At 43.4% G+C, this 19825-nt stretch overlaps 1 protein-coding gene across 1 annotated transcript in view; it reads left to right on the top strand.

The window, feature by feature from the left end:
• The window catches only part of Fam124a (family with sequence similarity 124 member A), a 53965-nt gene extending 34446 nt beyond the window's left edge, over positions 1-19519 (top strand). Inside the window, exon 4 of the mRNA XM_026393706.2 lies at positions 18623-19519. Coding sequence (XP_026249491.2) covers positions 18623-19429 — 807 coding nt within the window. The 3' untranslated portion in view covers positions 19430-19519. The remainder of the gene's footprint in view (positions 1-18622) is intronic.
• Positions 19520-19825: the final 306 nt, after the last annotated feature.

Raw genomic sequence — 19825 nt, 5'->3', positions numbered from 1 at the left:
CAGAAGAACGGGAAGTTATATTCCATACATGTATAATATGTCAAAATATTCAACTACCATGGATAACTAATTAGAACAAATAAAAAAAGAAGCAATTCCAGGTCTATTCAGGCATATAGACAAAAACACAGCTGAGGACCCAAGGCTCAAGCCCACAGTGAGAACAAGGCTGCAATTTTAGGCTAGAAAATCTTGAAAGCAAGTTGTTTAGATAAGCAAGGTAATGAATAATGGTGCCTAAGTTCTACGGACTACTTCTATAGATGACAGTCACTGCTGTTCTCCTTTGCCAAGTCCCAGAGGAAGGACTGCACCTTCAGATAATCCCAAAGCTTTTTCTCTGAGTTCTCCTAAGGCCAAAGGAGAAGTGGCCTTCAACAGAAGGTTTCAAGTAAGATTGCAAAGGGACAATGACTTGACACCAGGACTTATTACCAGTTGAAATGAGCTCCTATGTAGAGCCATGGGACTGTCTCTAAGATCTAGAAGAGAACTCCTAAGATCTCATCCACATCAGCTGGTTTACTCTTCTTTACACACCAAGGCAATTGACTGGCCAATCCATCCTGGAATGTTGGGGACACCAATTCTATGAGACAGATGCCACTGAGGATGTGATGCAAGGCTGAAGCAGACTCTAGAGAATTATTCTTTTAATTTTTAATCATGGTAAAACACACACACACATACAATTACAGTGATAAGTACCGTCGACCACTATAATTATTTTTAAGTGTGCGGTGCCACGCAATCAACACGTCAAACTGTTGTACAACCATCACCGCCTGCATCTCCAGAATATTTTCATCTCAGGAAATCCAAAGAGATTAACCACTCTATCTCCCTACCTTTCCCTGGCAACCACCATTCTGTTTTTCTGACTTGATGATTTTGACTCATCAAAACTGTGACTAAAATACCTGGCAAGAACAACTTAGAGGAAGAAACGTTTATTCGGGGCTCACAACTTCAGAGGTTCAGTCTGTGGTTGGCCAACTCTATTCTGGGCCCAAGAGAAAGGCAGAACACCATGGTAGAAGGGTGCGGTGGAGGAAGCTGTCAGTTCATGGCAGCCAGGAGCAGGAAGCAGAGAGAGCAAGGAAGAGAAGGGGCCAGGAACAGACACAGTTTCCAAGGCTACCGTCCCCCTTGACCCACATCCTCCAGTGGTACCTCACCTGCCTACGGTTACCACCCAATAGTCCATTCAGCTATCAAAGGATGAATCCATGTCTGAACTTTGTTGTATTAGGGATCATGCTTTCAATATATGTTATTTCGGGGGGCACACCCCTGATCCAAACCATAACGACTCTCTGGATACCTCAAATAAGTGAAATCACATTTGTCTTTTGGTGACTGCCTTATTTCACCTTTGAGGATATTTAGCATTATGTCCTCAAAGTTCATCTGTGTCAGAATTCCCTTCCTTTTTAAGGTTCAATCATATTCCATTATATGCATATGTCACATTTTTGTTTACTCATCCATCAATGGAAGCTTGGGTTGCTTCCAACTATAGGCTATTGTGAATAATGCCATTGTGAACATAGTGTGCCAATATCTCTGTGAGTCCCTGCTTTTACTTCTCTGGGATATACCAGAAGAGGAATTGCAAGATAGTGTGGTAATGGTTCTTCATTTTTGGAGGATCTGCCATCCTGGTTCTCATAGTAGTTGCACCATTTTACACTCCCACCAACGTTGCACAAAGGTCAGGCTTGTGTTTCAGAAAATAGGGAAAGATTTGCTCTTAGGCAAAGCACATGGTTTTCTGCACTAGAAGGTGACAGTGGGCGGAAAGACTAGCGTGAACACTCAAGTGAGGCTTCTTGTATTCTGCTTCACTCTGAGCACTCTGGGTCTAGACAGGTTATGTGCATCATCACAAAAGGCACATCAGATCCTGGCTCTATTATGGTAAGACTTTCCAAGAGCTTCCTGGGGGCCCTGCCATGGGTCTTCACCCAGGCCTAAGGCTTTCCATCAGCTAGCTGGTCACTGCTTACCTCCGTGGCTTCATTCATCTCCTCTCACTCCTTCCTCCTGGGCCTGCTTTCTGTAGTAGTTCCAGTGCAGTTAAGATCATGATGGTTATGGAACTGAAATGAGCAAAACATGGGGAAAGAATTTAGAGTAAGACTGTTAAGAATAGGACTGTTAAGAATTTACTGCTATCATAGTCATCATCAACAACATCACCATCGTCAGAGCCTCTAAGCCATTTGCCCCAGGCCTCAGAGCTAATTGTGGCCCAGTAACAATTCAGATACACAGAGACATCTCCACCATTGCTGAATTCAGTGGCTGCCTAGGGCTCCCAACATCAGGGGCCTCTCTTCAGACCACAAAAAGTGCCTTCCCATCTGAGATAAGAATTTGAGATGTTTGATTGGCGCCTGTGAACACATGCCTATCTTGGTCACATACATGGGATTTATAACATTCTTAGAAAGTTATCACAAATTACTTTCAAATGGTTCAGCAGAAAAATCATACATAGATTCATATTCTCCTATGTCTACATATAGATAAATGATAATATATATGTACATATGTAGGTTGAAATAAGAGAAAATAGCTGGGCATGATGGCACATGCCTGTAATTCCAGGGAATTGGGAGACTGAGGCAAGAGGATGGCAAGTCCAAGGCCAGCCTCGACAACTTGGCAAGGCTCTGTCTCAAAATAAAAAAAAATAATAAAAATAAAATAAAAAGGGCTAGGGGGGCTGGAGTTGTGGCTCAGTAGTAGACTGCTTGCCTGGCACATGCGAGACCCTGGGTTCAATCCTCAGCACCACATTAAAATAAATAAGTAAAATAAAGTTATTGTATCCAACTACAACTAAAAATTAAATAAATAAAAGGGCTAGGGATATAGTTCAGTGGTAAAGCACCCTTGGGTTCAGTCCCTAATACCAATAAATAAATAAACATAAGACAAAATAATTTTATATAGATGTTAGGTATAGGGATGTTTCTTGCTTTGTTCTTTCAAAGCAAGATATTTGAAAAGTTTTGTAATAAACATTGGAGCAAGGAGCAAATATTTTCGGAATGTAGTTTGGGGAACCTTTTGACTATGGAGCCCACTGATTAGACATTGCCAGATTTATAAAAGCTATCATATGCTGGGTAAAATAGACAAGAAACAATTTTTCTGCACTCCTAAGATAAATACCTAAAGCTGTACTTTTCAGAACCAGGTGTCTACCTGTCCATCCCCAAAGCCAACTCAGTGATGCTGTAAGAATGCATGAACAGGTGTTGGTTTGTGGCAGAACTTGACAACTAAATCTTAGAAGGTGACGAGGCCCCTTATAAGCCACATAGAGCAGTGGCTTGCTAATAACAAGCTGCAAATTTATAGCAACTGTAAAAATGTCTATAAGTGGGAGCAGAAGTGGCAAGGGCAAAAATATTGAGCATGTCACTCTAAAAGACAATGCCACCTACTTTTTTTTTGGGGGGGGGGGGACTGCCCCTTTTGTGGCTATGTGCCTTGTCCTGGACTCACACATGGCCCTGGCTGCCGCCATGCACGCTGCCCACATACTGACTTGGGAACAAGAAAAGTCCTGCCACAGCATCTGCTACTGTAATTAATCCTTATGGCAGCTGCTGGCATCCCACAGACCTGTAATATTTAGGTCATGAGGAATTTATATCATGCCTAAATTTAACCAATTCTTCACTCAGCCAGTGTACAGAGTGCCTGCTCTGTGCCAGGCACTCTAAGCTCAGAATACAGCCCACACAGAAGTTCCTGCCCTAGTGAAATTATATCCTCAAAGGAGGAAGCAGATAATAAACAAGAGACATAACCATAACCATGTAATGTCGGGAGGTGCTGGGGGCGGGAAATGGGTTCAAATAGCATTCTAAAATATGCAGGTGAAGCTGATCTATTGATCAAAACACTTTATTAAGCCATCAAACCTAAGAATTTTTAGTTACTTTAATCAAGTGAGAATTGTCCTCATACAGGTTAAGATTCCCTGATAACACAAGCCAGAAACTTCTGCAAACATGTAGATTAACCTCCTTTGGAGGAAAGTCCTTATTAATATTTATCTTCACTACTTTTGCATATAATATATGGATATGTTACATGTTATTTTGAAATTCCAAAATGTAGGTCCTTTTGGTCTTATCCTAGTGTATTGTTTATCTGAAATATTTGTTGCAGGAATTTGCAAATAGATTTTTATTCCTTCTACCACTAAAAAGAAGAGTCAGTTCCTGAAATTGAGAAACAGAAAATACCTTGAACGGCAAGAGCTAAGTTCACACGCCTACATTCGGCCATTGGCCTGTTCGTTTCCTATAGGTTTCTGAGCAATTATATTTTACTGGTTTCTTGTGGCATAGCTTTCATAGAAATAAGATTTTTTAAGTGTTCTTCTCTTCTGATTCAAAAGATACGAGTATAATGTAAATGATCAACATAATTTAGCTATTTATGAGAAACAGCTACTATTGAACCATCTAAACCATAGTCTGAGTGTAAGGGAGAAGTTACCTTTCTCTTAACATTCAGCACTGAACAGCTCCATGTTGTGGCCAACCAAGGTGTCCCCTTCCCAGCAGTCCTCGGTAAGAGTACTCTTCCCTGTTCCTGGAAGTACAGCCAAAACGCCATATTGGAATGACTAATCCTACCTCCCTGGCTGTAGTTGATGTGCCCAGACTATCTGTGCACCTGATGTCAATTTGGTATTTGGGAACTGATATTAAGGAAAGAAAAGTTGTTCTCCCTCCTGATGGCTGAAGCTCCAACATGTAATCGGGAATGGTCTGCAGCTGTGGTTTCCATCAGGCAGGGAAAACCGTTCTGTCTTGAGAGAGAGGGACAGCACCGACCTGCAGAGAGAAAGCCAGAAAAGAGAATGAATGTAACTCATGCATCTGAACCTTTAGCTCCACTTATCCTGTGGTCTGGTTGCAATTCTGCAGCATGGGTGTCTCCTCAGTATTGATGTAAATTTAATTTAATGTAAATTAAATCTCCCTTCTTAAAGGTGTGTGTTGAGGTCCTGTCTTTGATAACCACTAGGGTAGTATACTTGGTCTGAGTGGACAGAATTCAATGCTGATCCGCCATCCTTTATCTCTTAAGAAAGGATAATGAAATCAGCTGAAGAAATAATAAGCAGGTTAGGAGAAAGTTTTCAGGGCTTGGTCATTATTAAATAAACAGTTTTATAACTTTCTCCTAGTGTTATAATAGAAAGGTCTTTAATCTCCTTTTCACCACAGGAAACTGGGTTAAATCAGAACTAATCATTTTTCTGTTAGACCCAGCTGCAGGCTGCTGCTGTGCTGTTGGTGAGACCACCTTCCCCTGTGTGTCTGATCAGGAGGGAGAGTCCAGTTGGCTCAGCCCAGTATTTAACTGCTCTCCCTTAGTCAGGTGTCCCTTGACTTGGTCACTTAGGTGGCAGGAGCAGAATGGGTGGCATAAACATGTGAAACTAGGACTTAAGGAGGAAGCCGACTCTTTGGAGACTCGTGGACCTGTTCATGGTCCCAGAGGACAGCATGTTGCAGGGCCATAGAAACCAGTAAAGGAAATTGCTAAGATCCCCTTAAGTCTAAGGGGGTTATGAGCAGCTATATTGTCTCCTTCCTAATCCTGCTTCTCCTCCCAGTTGCCCTGCTGCTTTGGGGTCCCTTCTTTAGTACCATATTTGGGTGGGACATTTCAAATAGCTGGGCCTTCCAGGTTCAACCCCATCCTTCCCTTCCAGTAACCCAAGAACACCTGGTTATCAGAGGACTGCAGAGGCAGAAAAGTCTTCAGAGAAATGTAGAATCCACCTGAATCCTCCTCCAAATGTTAAGTATCTTAGAGAAAAACATGGAGAGCCAAAATGAGCCACAATCTGAGAGAGGGTTGCAGAAGTCTATCAGTAGAGAGAAATTAGATAACAATTAAAGTCCAGGGCGATAGGCCCAGGGAACAATCCCTTTAAGTTGTGGAATCCTTGTTACAGCAACCTTAACAGAGGACTCTCCTTGTCTCTCCTTGTTTGAACATATCCCACCCAAAATCACTGTCCAAATGAAATTTAGTCAGCTCAAAAAGCAACCCCAAACTGTTTGGAATGATATAATTGTCTCCTGGGTGGACACTTTTCTAATCCCCCCCCAACAAAAAAATGCAGAACTAAGACTATAAACAAAACTTACAGCGTCAACATTTTTCTGTTAGGTTAAAAAAAATTAGTTCATGTTTGATTTTTTTTAAAACATGTTGTTTTAGAGAAGTTAACCTCTTGGAAGAAAAGGTCAACCTTGTTTTTCCAATTTCAAATGTAGTTTAGAATTGACTTAGATTTGTACTTTGAAGTTGAGGAATATAAGAGCTAGAAGAGGGATTTTAGTCAATTTGTAACACTGAAATATTTAAGAGGATTTAATGGCCACTTGCTTATATATTTAATTGATTAGATTTATAAGAGTCATTCAAGTACTTCAAAAGTTTTGTTTATTAATGAGACCTACTTAAAAAGAAAGTCAAGGAGCTTGGTGTATATCTCAGAGGTAGAACAGGAGGCCCTATGTTCAATCCTCAGCAATGCGGGGGGAGAGAGAGAGAGAGAGAGAGAGAGAGAGAAAATCAATACACAAAATGTATAAATGCAATTTAAGATGTTGAAGAAAATTAATTAAACTGCAAAAGCTACTTTAAAAATAATTTTTAGGGAGCTGAGGTTGGGGCTCAGTGGTAGAGCACTTGCTTAGTATGTGTGAGTCACTGAGTTCGATTCTCAGCACCACATATAAATAAATAAATAAAATAAAGGTCCATCAACAACTAATAAAAATATTTTAGGGCTGGGAATGTGGTTTAGTGGTAGAGTACTTAGGCTTTGAATTTGATCCCCAGAACCATAAAAATGAAAGAAAGTTAATTGTTAACATTTGCTAGACTTCTTAAGAGAATAATAAGATTTATGAGTTGCTCAAATCAATAAAATAGACTTGAAGTTGATACTCATTAATTGAATATTATTATTGTTACTTATTATTATTTATTATTAGTTTTTATTTATTACTATTTATTATTATTGTTGTTGTTATTATTTATTATTATTATTATTAGTTCTGGGAATCAAACCCAGGACCTCATGCATGCAAGGCAAACATTCTACCGTTGAAACACATTACCAGCCCTGAATATTAATTTTTTTAAAGTAATTAGTGGATTTGTTTTTTTTTTGTGTGTGTGTGTGTGTGTGTGTGTGTGTGTGCACATGAAGGCAGATCAGAAACCCTACATTGATACTCCAGAATTTTAACTATGTAGACCCTCACCCTGAGTAATGGAAGGTTAATTTAATCCCAGCCATAACTAATCCAGGTACAGTCGGGGCTGGTCACCAAGTTTGTAGAAGTTCCAAGGACCTGATTACTGAACAAGGAGAGTTAAGGATCAGTGAGACAATTCTGGGGGCCCATTCTAATTTACAGTGTTCCCAGAGAGATCCTCATACCCTGAGCTCTCTCATATTCTTTGGAAATGGGGATTTGGCCTCCTGAAGATCTTCTGCACCTCCAGGGTGGGCCTAACCTGAAGTAGGGACCCCAGATTCAGATTTGTTCTCCAGGCCTCATGTCCACACAAGGTTAAAGTAGTTGATACTTCAGACAGATGGCCAACTGACCACATGTCAGGTTGTCACTGTTTCTGAAAATGTAAACCTGAGATAACTCACCATTTATAACATTCACGTTACAAAGATACTCACATCCCACCTGTCCTTGGTGAAGATGCTTAGTTCATGGACATCACTGAACATGTGTTGAGTTGTCCCTTGTCTTTGGGTCCTCCTGTTTGTGCATCTGTGTCTTGAAGAGTAGTCACTTCAAAAATGGATTTCTAAAACTATTTTTACTTAATGTTTTTACTTGCTTTTTACCACCCTAGAAAGCCCACACGGAATTCTTAGCCAGGAGAGAACATCAGAACATAATGAGGACTGTTGCTTTGTGAATAACAGTGAAAGTGGGTTCCTGACAGATTCCTGGCATGCTTCTTATTAACCTGGGACGCTCTGAGTTGCTGGCCTAAATTCTGTGTACTGAGTAGAGGCATTGTCATTAGAGACCAGTCTCAACACTCAACACCTTCCCCCAGTTGAGAAGGTTTATGGAAGAGATTAGGTCTGTCTTTACTGTTTAGAATCTACAATGGCAATGACGTCCCTGTTTTCTGAGTAAGGCTGGAGGGAGCTTTTGTTCAGCCTGGGCCTTTGTTCCATGGGCAGTCAGTTGATCTCTTCTGATGCAGGCAGCCTTATGTTTCTGGCATACACATTACAAATGTATTCAATCATTCTCCGTTTTAAGTGAGTTAACAGATAATACTGCAAGTACAAGCTTCTAGAAGCCACAGAAATGGTCAGAACTGATGAGGATTCAAGGCTAAAAAGCAAGTTTTGTTATGGAAACACATTTGCAGATAAGAACAAAGTATAAAAAAAAAAAAAAAAGAAAGTTATTGAGAGGGAAACACCACAGTGGAAATTCATTCTCTGGAATTTCCATTATCTGTGTCATTTTCCAGACAGAGGTTAATTGGGAAGACAAGGTCAGTATACTTTAGCCAAAATAATTGTATAAAAAGAGGGAGGAAAGTAAATGAATTAACATAGTAGGGGCAAGACAAATATTTCTATGTGCTGGCTTTGCCTCTCTCAAATTACACAAGGCATAGTTTTCTGAATCTTCAGTCTTCCAGAAGCACAGATTTGTAGAGCTGGAAGATTGTAAGAGAAGTTCTGAAGAATATGCAGTCATAAAAATATGGAGTCATTCAAAACATCCTAATGTCAGTGGCCATAAAAATAGGGATAGACCCTGGAATCAAAAGGTAAGGAGAGAGGCTAGGCCTAAGGAAAAATCAGAAAGTTGGCCCAAAGCAGAAGTCCCTGTTCTGTCCGGACATTAAACTTAACCTGCCTGGGACCCACCCAGAGGTTTGGTTTCGGTTGCTCTGGAGTGGAGTATTTTTTCATAGCTTTCCAGATGATTTTGGGGTGCAACCAGGATTGCAAGATACTGGCTCGTGTCACAGAGTATTTCTGCTCTCATTTCTGTTCCTGTTTGTGTGTTTTCATGACAACCTCAGTCCTGAGCTCTCTTTGCCAGTGTCTTTTCTGGCAAATACATGTATATTCACGGATTCAAAAAATGATGGGAGTTGTTCACAACTGAGGGTAGGGAGGGGACTGAGATAACCAGATGTCACGAAAGCATTGATATAAACTTGCTAAGGCCAGGGATAGATTTTGAAGCTGTTTCAGTGGACCTTCCTTCTTGTTGGTACCTGAGTTTTGAGTATGAATCCTCTTCTGATATGGTCAGCTGGATCAGCCTTTCAGCAGTACTACCTTTGAGTTTTGATGACCCTTTTTGACAGCTCAGTTGTCCCTGAATTAGTGGTTGGAGTCTAGGCCAAAAAATTAAAAATATGTAAGTGTCCCACACTTTGGATTCAGAGAAGCTCACCCACCAGACCAGCCTCCTCCTTCTCAAAGGCAGGCAGGGAGGCCCAGTTCAGTAGAACCAGACCTCCTTCCAGTTCCATGTGAGGTCCTGGGGGCATATGAGGATAGTAGGGTGTTTGGGGAAGTGCATGTCTCCCCTGGTCCCTAGATCAGAAGAGGTCCTACTTTGGGAATCATTGTGCTACCACTCGCTCAGCCTTCTCCCAGACTGCTTGAAGAATACCTGCTCTAGCAGGAGATTGAGGAAGTCCCCTCAGGAAGAATTGGCAGGCTAGTGGCTACCATGTGTGCAGGTACTGAACACTTCCATCATTGCCTAGAGTTCTTTTAACTGCTTAGTTGGAAGAAATAAGACTCAAGGGTAAGGGAGAACCTTTTTATCCCCCAGTAGAAGTTTCACAGAACTACTTTGTTTTTAAAACTGTCTATGTATCATAAAGTATTGTATTATGTATTATCAGTTTATAAACTGATACTTTCTTCCTGCACCCCTGATTGTCTCTTGTCTTTATCATTGTGAGTCACAGCATGGCCCAGACTCCATGCACCAGGACTGGTGTTGCCAAGGAGATGACTAAGCCGAACATAAGATGGGCCAGGGGATGCAGTATTGGTGCATAGGCGAGGGCATAGTGAAATTGTAACATTAGCTTAAAAGCTTGTATAAAAACAGTTGACAGGAGTTAACAAAGTCCACAGGTCAAATCTGGCCTACCACTTATTTTTTCAATAAAGTTTTATTGAATACACACACACACACACACACACACACACACAGCAATGGAATCAGCCAGATTGCCACATATTTTGTAATAAAGTTTTGGATGGCACACACACACACACACACACACACACACACACACATACAGCAGTTGAACCCGCAGATCAGCCACCTCTTCCTCATTTCATCAGATGGTGGAATGAGCCTCATTCTCTGTAAAAATGGGCCAGCCAATCTAGACCTAAGAACACCAAGCACAGTCGAGGGGAGGAGCGCTTTGCTGAGCCCAGGAGGAAGAAGTGCAATTCAGCATCACACTTCTGGGATCGCTGTGTTCCCTGCAGCCCAGCCTTCTCCATGGCTGGCTTTGAGAGCACCTGCCCTGGCAAGAGATTAAGGGAGTCCCCTCAAGAAGACCTGGCAGGCTAGTGGCTACCATATGTGCAGATTCTGAACACTTGCCCAGAGTTCTCTCAATTGCACTGCTCCAAGAAATAAGTCTCAGGAGTAAGGGTAGAAACTTTTTTATCCCCCAGTAGAAGTTTCATAGAACTACTTGGTTTGTAAAACTCTGTTTATGTATCCGTTTATAAAAACAAAATTTAAAAAATAATAGGAGGCATTTCCATAGAACTTTGACCCCTGAGCTTATTCGTGGGTAGCATGTCTCTGTAAAACAAAAGATTAGCAATGATTCCCATTCTGGGGAGTCTGCACCTTTCCCCCGTCCCCTGGGGACACATCCAGGGCATTTGTGTGTGTGTGTGTGTGTGTGTGTGTGTGTGTGGCAGCCTGGAGGTGGGGCCCTATGGGCAGAGGCGGGAAGCTGAACGTCTTCACAGGACAGCCCTCCACAGCAAAGAACTCTCCAGCCTACGATGTCAGTTGTGCTGGGCCAGAGAAACCTTGGGTTAAACTGAATCTCTAAGATTCCAACCAAGCTCCCAGATAGATATTTGTGTAAGTTTTTCAACTTAAAAAAAAAAAAAAAAAAAAGAATCCTTTGGCCTGGAATATACTAATTAGCTGAAGTTCAATCCCACAAGCTAGCATTATGCCCTCACTGAAATTGCAACCAAAATTATGAAGAAGACGTTACCTAGAATATTCACACCCAAAATACCCTCTTCTTTTTAAAATATTTTTTGTTGTAGATGGACACAGTAACTTTCTTTATTTCTTTATGTGGTGTTTGAACCCAGTGCCTCACACATGCTAGGCAGGCACTCTACCACTGAGCCACAGCCATAGCCCCTTTCTCTTGATTATTGTTCAGATAAAGAATGAGATTTTGACCTGAGTTGTTACTTATCATTTCAGGCATCTGTTTCTAGGATCTGGTCATTGAACTGTGTCAAATAATATTTCTTTTGAAATTTCTTAAAATTAGGAATACTTAATGAAATTCTCATGATCTTTTGTTTATATTAAAACTGGCACTGTCTAGTCCTGTGTGTCATAGCCAGTGGGCAGCGTAAATCACAAATCATAGGGACAAAATGCAAAGGCAAATGCAGACCTCACACAAAGAAAAAGACTTACATCTGGGCACGTTTCTTTCTCAAATCTTCTCTTCTTGTTTGACAAATTATTTCATTAGATCTGTTAGCTGCAGACTGATCGATAGCCTGGTTGGCTCCTGGCTCTTCTAAGTGCCCAGTCCCTTTCTACTTAGTATCTCCTGTGAACTTGCCACACATTTTCCCTAAGAGCCATGCCTGATATTAAACAAAGTGGGTCCTGAGCACCCCTCAGGTATTTCTTAACTAGAAAATTTTCTCTTTATTATTAGATATTGATATAGTTCATAATACCACAGTGTTCAGGACTTTTTTTCCTATCGAAATCAAAAACCTGTGGTGCTTATGATTTATGATATGTATGTATACATTTACACTTTACACCTTAAAATTCCCTTGTTAACAAGCACCTTTAGAAGCCATATTTTTTAAGAAGCCATATATTTTATTATAATGTGTCTTTTATGTGATCTTTAATTCATTTGGCAGGAATTTATTCAGTACCTGTTATGTGTAAATATGAATATTTATTTGTTTTAACACATTTAATTGCAGGTACCAGAGGTCAATTAACCCAGCTTCTAAAACCCTCAGAACACTAAATGAAGGGGTTTTTTTTTAATTTAGTTTTAGTTGTAGATGGACACAATACCCTTATTTAATCTATTTTTTTGAACGTGGTGTTGAGGTTGGGATCCAGGGCCTCATTCGTGCTAGGCAAGTGCTCTCCACTAAGCTACAGCCCCAGCCCTCAATGAAGTTCTCACAATTAACCCAGTTCCTCCAAATCCATAAATGTACACTTCTGGAAAATGTCTTGTTTATTTATTGTAGGTGATTTGTAAGCTCAGATTCAAAAGAGAATGACAGAGACTTAAAAAATAACGACTAAATTTTTTATAGCGGTATATTTCTCTGACCTCCACGTGAGTCCAGAGACCTCAGGGATCCAGGCACTTTCCCCTCGGTCCTTCACCCTTAGCCCAGGTGGGCTACTAGATGGTGTAGCAAAGAGTTCTTAAAACAGCTCCACAAGTGCCAGCCTTGAAAGGTAGAAAAGGCAGATGACTTCATTAAGTTCACCAAAAGAAACCAATAAGAGAAGAAAAAGGTAAGCTACAGACTGGACGATCGTATTTGCATTGCATACAGTTAAGAGGTATTGAATTCAGAATATGTATAAAGAGCAGGTACTTCTCCAAAGAGGATATTCAGCAGATGGCCAACAATCATAGAAAGATGCTCCTTGTCATCAGTCATTAGGGAAATGCAAATTAAGACCATGATAAAAAAAAATTACCTACCGGAATGGCTAAAATTAGAAAGAATGACAATACCAAATCTTGGTGAGAGTGCGGAACAACTGAAATGCTTACCAGTTCTGGGCAGAATTATATGTCGATATCATTGGTTTGGAAGTGGCGTTTTTTTGTTTGTTTTGGTGGTTCTGGGGATTGAACCCAGTGGTGCTCTACCACTGACCTACATCCCCAACACTTTTTATTTTTTTAATTTGAGGCAAGATCTCACCAAGTGGCAGAGTCTGGCCTCAAATGGGCAATCCTCCTGTCTCAGCCTCCCAAATTGCCGAGATTGCAAGTACAAACCATCATGCCTGGCCTGGAAGTATTTGAAAGCATCTATCTATGAAAGCTAAAAGTATGCTCACTCTATGCCTAGAAGTTCCACTTTTTGATATGCTCCCAAGAGGAAGAAGTGCATATTTACTCTCCAAAAGAGGGGTGTAGACAAATAAAACTCCCCAATATCACCTTGCACTTTGTCTCAAAAGATGGGCAGATGTTCTGTTCCCTGAAGTTTACCTTAAAGGAAAACCTCTAAATCCTCCTCCTCTCTTTCTGCTGACCATTCAAAACAACCACAAAAGAACCACAAAGGCTTCTTTCTTGGACAGTTAACTCAGCAAAGTGAAAGGAGAGGCGAAATAACGATGCTTTTCTTTAAAGCAAAAAATCTGATTTCTCATGTGAACCCATTGACCAAATTCCTAGAGACGGCCCCTGATTGTTATCATTCCTTTGGGTTAAAGGTCCACTGCTGGCTCATTAGACATCAGACAGTGCCACCAGTCATATTTCTGCCAAGGACAGAACAGGAAATGGCCTTAGAAAGAGGAGGGGTGAGGCAGAAGGAGAACCCCTTGACCTTGAACAAGCCATGAGACACTGCCAGGGCTCCTGGAGGAGAGGCAGAATCACCTTTACCAGGAATAGGAGAAGAAATGGTTCTACCCCTGTGCCAAGGAGTGAGCCTCTTGACATCAGGACCCTTGAGAAAGATGCTTTGGCTAAGTGGGCCCCTGCAGACCCCGTCACATCCCCGGCCTCAAACTACCAGTGCTCAAAGTTGCAGGGAAAGTTCAAGGACCTACACTGACTCCCAATTTTCTAGTGATGTAAGGAACATAATCAGATCTTCCTGGCTGGTTGCCCTGAGCAGATTAATTTTTGTAATGCTATCCTTTTGTTTTGAGAAAGTTCCTTAAATAGCAATGGAGACAACTTCTGGCTTCCAGTGAGGCGGCTAGGCCAACATCGCAGCCATTGCCATTGCCCCTGGGAGGAGCTCAGGAGGGCAGCCCCTGGAAGCCATGTTATCACCACGAGGGGGGCCCGAGGGGGTCTCTCCAGAGGCAGAGAAAACCTGTACTCAGAACTGCAGGTTCTTAAACATGTCACAGAAATAAATTTAAGGACATGTCCTATTTCAGCAAAGAGAGAATGCTTCATCAGACAGCAAGAGGTAACGATAAGTGTTCTTGGGGCACAATGCCCGCTATCTCAAGAGCAGGACACGCAGCCAGGCTTGAAGTCTGAGTGTTTATTAGGGTACGTAATTAGCTGGAATATGTCTGATCCACAGGGCCTGGGCTTTCCTGGGGATTGGGAAATATTAAGCAAGATGGCATTTCCCCATTAGGGGGTCTGGTCTGGCATGTAGGTGGCAGGTCCCAACGTCTCTGGCCATCCGGTAGTGGTCTCTTGGTTGTGGATCTGGTGACTGAGCCAGAGGATCATGGTCCAATCGACTGTCAGCCCCTAGCTTCACTAGGTTAATAGTCTCTTTCTATCCCTTTGGGCTCCTTGGTCCAGTTCATGAATTGTACACAAGCCTCCATTCCATGTTCCATCTGGGGCATTTCTCCTTTACAAACTCAGTGTTCTCTCCATGTTCCTAAATACCTCTCAGTGTGAGGAGGACACAGGTTCTGGTTTCACTGTGGAAGGGTCCACTGGGGGAGAGTCTCTGGAAACATCTGCTGTGATTCATTCTCAGCCTCTAGTGTCTCAGCTGAAGCAAACAAGAGGCAGGAAACAAAGCCACTGCCAGGAGATGGCATCTAAAGAAACCCCATCCTTCCCACACACCAGTTATCTTGGGGTCAGAGAAGACCACACTGGCAGAAGCTGACACCCCGCTGCCACTGGACAGAGCCAGGGAATACCCCCCGGTCAGCTCCAGGCAAATCCAGCAGGTGCATCAGCCCTGGACCTAGATGGGGGTGGGGGAGGGAGGCTCCGAGTCTCCCTCCCTATAGCTGCTGCCCCAGAATGCCCACCATGATCCACAGCATGGCGCCAGCCCCAAATTCCACCCACCCAGCAAGCACCTCCACTGGGCATGTGGGCATTCCCCAGTGACAAAGACCAGGGGCCACCTCTCTTCCAAGCAGTAGAATATAGGTTCCTCTGGACGCCTGTCTCCATCATGCAGTAAAAAACAGACAGGGGACAGATGGGTTTCTGTTAAACGATCATACAAATACCACAGGTATTTGCCCTCTGCCAGCCGTGCCTGATTTTCAAGCCACTGTGCTTGGCAGTGGAACGATTTACAAGCTGATATCGTGGCCAGGCGGCTATCCCTTGGAGGAGCTCAGGAGGGCAGCCCCCAAGAGCTGGAAGCCACGTTGTCACCAAGAAGGGGCCTGAAGACGTCTCTCCAGAGGCAGAGCAGACCTCTACTCAGAGCTTTCAGGGTCTTGAACATGTCAAAGCAAAGAATTGAAGGTCATGTCAGGTTTTAGCAAAGAGAGAAACAGCATTATTAGACACCAAAAGGTAAAGGTTCCCTAGCATGGGAAACTTGACCTTTTAGGTTTCAAGAAGCAATCATACCCAGAGGGGCTTTCTTTTTCATGAAGATTCAGACTGCTAGCATCCTCACCAAGAGCATGATCTCTAATAAGACTAAAGATGGAAGTCACAAGATGGCGCATATTTATGGATTCGAAAATGACACTGGGAGCCCAGGAGAATTGATCCTTGGGAAAAATAAAACAGACATTTTAGTTAATAAACATTGCTCCCTCCTCTGCCTCAGAAGCCGCCTCTATCCCCAAGGACTTCCTTGTCTCCACAGCTTCACTCTTTATTTTCTCTTATTCAGCCAGACTCGACGATGGAGGAAATTGGTTTGTCTCTCTAAGAGCCACCCAGATGTGACACCTCTCAGGCACACCTGGGCCTGCTGGGGCTGCTTCTTACTCACTCTGTTATAAAGAAGCGACTCTCCATTTTATGCTTAAGCTCCTGTTATGTGCCCACCACTGGGCAAAGTGTGTGCTGAGCAGGGTCTCCCTTGCAGAGCCCAGAGCCTTGCAGAGAAGACAGAGCATTAAAGGGAGCAGGACAGTACCATCCCAGGGCTGGATTGGGAGTCTCAGGGACAATAGAGCACAAAATGACCAGCTCTGGTCATACCCTAGCAGGACCCATCTCTGCCCAAACCTTCCCATCACTTATTCAGTGAGGCTCCCAGGCCCAGGAAGCCTGGAACTGCTCCAAATTGAAGTTGCATCATGACCATACCTGTGGGGTGAGAAGACGCACACCTTGCCTAGTACCTGCCCTCAAAGCGTTTTGCGTCATCTTACTTAAAGATCCATAATTCACACTATCAGAAATCTTAATTCTCTTTGTGTTTTACCTCTTAAACTGCCCTTAGTAGAATGACTTGGGAATTTCAATATGCCAAGCAGAGCCTGAAAGGAGGGGCGAGTATCACCAAGATATGGGGACCAAAACACAAAAATACAAACAGTGCAGAGACTGAGGATTGCAGAGAGGATCAGGAGAGCCAGGCAGAGAATTTATAGCACTTACTGAACATCTGATTCCACAATGGAGAAGAACCTTATGCAAACAACTGCAAATGTGGCTTTTTTGTCTAAGAAACCAAAGACATCTGCATGCCTTCTAAGTAGTACTCCTGTTTCCACTAGTATCTCTATCCAGCCCATTCTCCTCCACCCAGCTGTGTGCCACCATCTTGCTATAAAGCCTTGAGGATTTGAAGTGCAGGTTTCTTGTATTTGCATGTGATCCGGGATCCATATGGTTCAAGAGTCATGACTGACTCCTCTTGCTTCTTTGGAGTCCCCTCTTGCTCTGGCTCATGCCCCCAGCCCCTGATCAGTGCTTCTAGGCCTAAGCACCCTTCAAGTACTGTACACACCGCTTTTCATGGACTCCAACCAGACCAAACTGTTGCTGCCTCAACAGGCCCCTCATTTACCTGCCAACCCCCAGCCTCAGCTGTGTTGGCTTCTCTCCCCGGTATGCACCTTCTCTATTCATGCCATCCTTTAGAAGCACAGCTGCCCACCTTCAAAGACTCACCTGCAAGGCCACCTCTGCTGGGTGGGTTTGGTCTCCCCTCAGTGCACCTTATGGTATCTGTCATCACATTCTGTAGTCTCAACTATGTCTTTTTATCTTTGATCCTTTCAAACAAGTATACATTTCATGTGGTCAAAAATAGAATGTTTCTCGTTGTATTTTCCCCTCCTTTACCTGTAGCAGAGCTAAATTTCCTCCGTGAGAAAACCAGGTTCCTGTGAAGGCCGTGATCTCAGTCTGCTGAATATTCACTAGAAGGAAATAGCCCTTCTAGAAAACTGCAGTCAGAACGCTTTTGTTACTTGAGGGATTCATAAATCAGATGGTTCTATACTAAATAAAGCCAGACCTTCTGTCCTCCAACCCATTATTTAATTGAAATCTACATCATGAGGTTGGCTGTAGGCTTGGACACAGACCAGAGGGGGAATTTCAGAGAAGCAGCTAGCTCAGGTGGAAATGTGCCCTAGAAGAGAGGTGCCCAGTCCTGTGCAGCAAAAGCAGGTTCCTATGAGCTGCAGTGCAGGCAGGAGGGAGGGGTGAGGTATTCGCCCAAGTGAACATCCTCAGGATTCATCAGCAGTTAGCAATTCTCCTAACTTGTACCTACATTCTGGAAGAAAAAAATATAGGGAGGAATTATTTATTTCCTAACAGCTAGTAAATAAATGCTAATCTATCTCCTGATAGCTCCTCACTCATGGCAGAGTGACTGTCCTGAACCGTGAGCCACCCCTCCCATTGTGTCCTGGAATCCAGTCCCATGTCAATGTGATCTGTGCACATCCCATCCTGATCACTTCCAGATGGTGTCTTCAGGGCAGAACTTTGGTCAGATGCTTTGGTCAGAGAGAAGCATGAGCCCTGCACACCCTCTTTCTGCATTTCGTGGTAATTCTTATCTCCATTCCCACGCACCGCCTGGCCCTTATTCTTTTTGCTAGTTTGTTGGGCACTTCCCATGAATCCTTTAAGGGGTATTATTTCCTATTTTGAAGAGGACTAGCTGCATCTAGTGGCTTCAGGGGTCTGCCTGAGGCTCCTCCGAGCTCTGCTGCCTTAGCCTTTGCTTCCAAATCTGGAGAACAAAAGTTCCGGTAATTCTGTATTGCGGAGACATCGCTGGAAGTTTCCAATGATGACACATTGTGTTTCATGCTGCATTTCACCGCGCATCCCTGTCTTGACTAACAAGGTGTGCTCTCTGCCCTCCCCCCCACAGGCACACAAGGTGTACAAGAAGTTCACCAAACCCAGCAGAGCACACTGCTCCTCCGAGAAGAAAGCTCACTCCACTCCTTCACCAAGCGCCACTGTACCAAGCCATACATCAAGTGGCAGCCAACCGTCCCTGCACAACGACCGTTTCCTGGGGCCTGGCCAGACAGGCCTGCCTAGTGGGCACCAGCAAGAATTTGCCAGACAAACCAGCAGCACCCCCAGCGCCCCCTGGTCTTTCCAGAGGAGCAAATCCTTGTTTTGTTTGCCCACCGGAGGCCCCTCCCCAGCCTCTTCAGCTGAACCACAGTGGTTTTCAAACACAGATCCGCCAGAGCACAGGGTAGCGAACTGTAGGCATAGCCACCTGCTCTCCATCGATGACTTAGAGGGTGCCCAGGAGACAGATGTGGACACAGGCCTGCGACTCTCTTCCTCTGACCTGTCCGTGGTCTCTGCGTATTCTGCACCCAGTAGGTTCTGCAGCACTGCAGAAACCTCCCTCCCCTCTGAAAAATGCAGCAGCCGTTGGTCAACATGGAAGGGGCCCCGGGAAGGACCGCTGCCTGCTGTCAGCGGGGTGACCACAGAGGCCTCCTGGGTTTCCCTCCCTTTCTTTACCAAAAGGTCTGCCAGATGCTCAGTGAAAACTGTCTCTGCTCCCTCGGCTTCTAGTGCCTCCACACTCACAGAGCCATCCCCAAAGGCCTCTTGTGATGCTCCCAAAGCCACACAGACTGGCCAAGGTGCGTTACCACCCCCAGAGTTGGCTGGTCCTGGGGATAACGACATAGAGGAGTTCTACATCTGAACGTTTCTTGTTTTCCAAATACAAATGCCGACACCAAGACTCAGGTCCCCCCCACCCCTCTGCTCTCTGTATACACCAGTGTTTCCGGCCTGCACCCCAGGTCAGCCTGGAACGTCATTATCCATCTCAGGGGGATCATTAGCACATTTGCCGTGCCACTTGTTTATAGCTGAGAGGTGGTACATTTCTAGGGTCTCAGTGAAAAAATAGAGACATTTTTTATGCAAATAAATTCTCAACCCACTTCAGTCATAAAATATATTTTTTGATTACGCAGTTTGATACGTGGTTTAGTGCCCTTATACAATTTAAATGCTTCATATAATTATTTGAAATGAAAGGAAAACCTAGTCAGCCAGAGTCGATCTGGCAATTTTTCATGCTGTGAAAGAAAAA

Source organism: Urocitellus parryii, chromosome 2 (assembly GCF_045843805.1).
Source record: "Urocitellus parryii isolate mUroPar1 chromosome 2, mUroPar1.hap1, whole genome shotgun sequence".
NCBI lineage: Eukaryota > Metazoa > Chordata > Mammalia > Rodentia > Sciuridae > Urocitellus > Urocitellus parryii.
The sequence above is the reverse complement of the archived record's forward strand: the minus strand, read 5'-3'. Positions and strand labels throughout refer to the sequence as shown.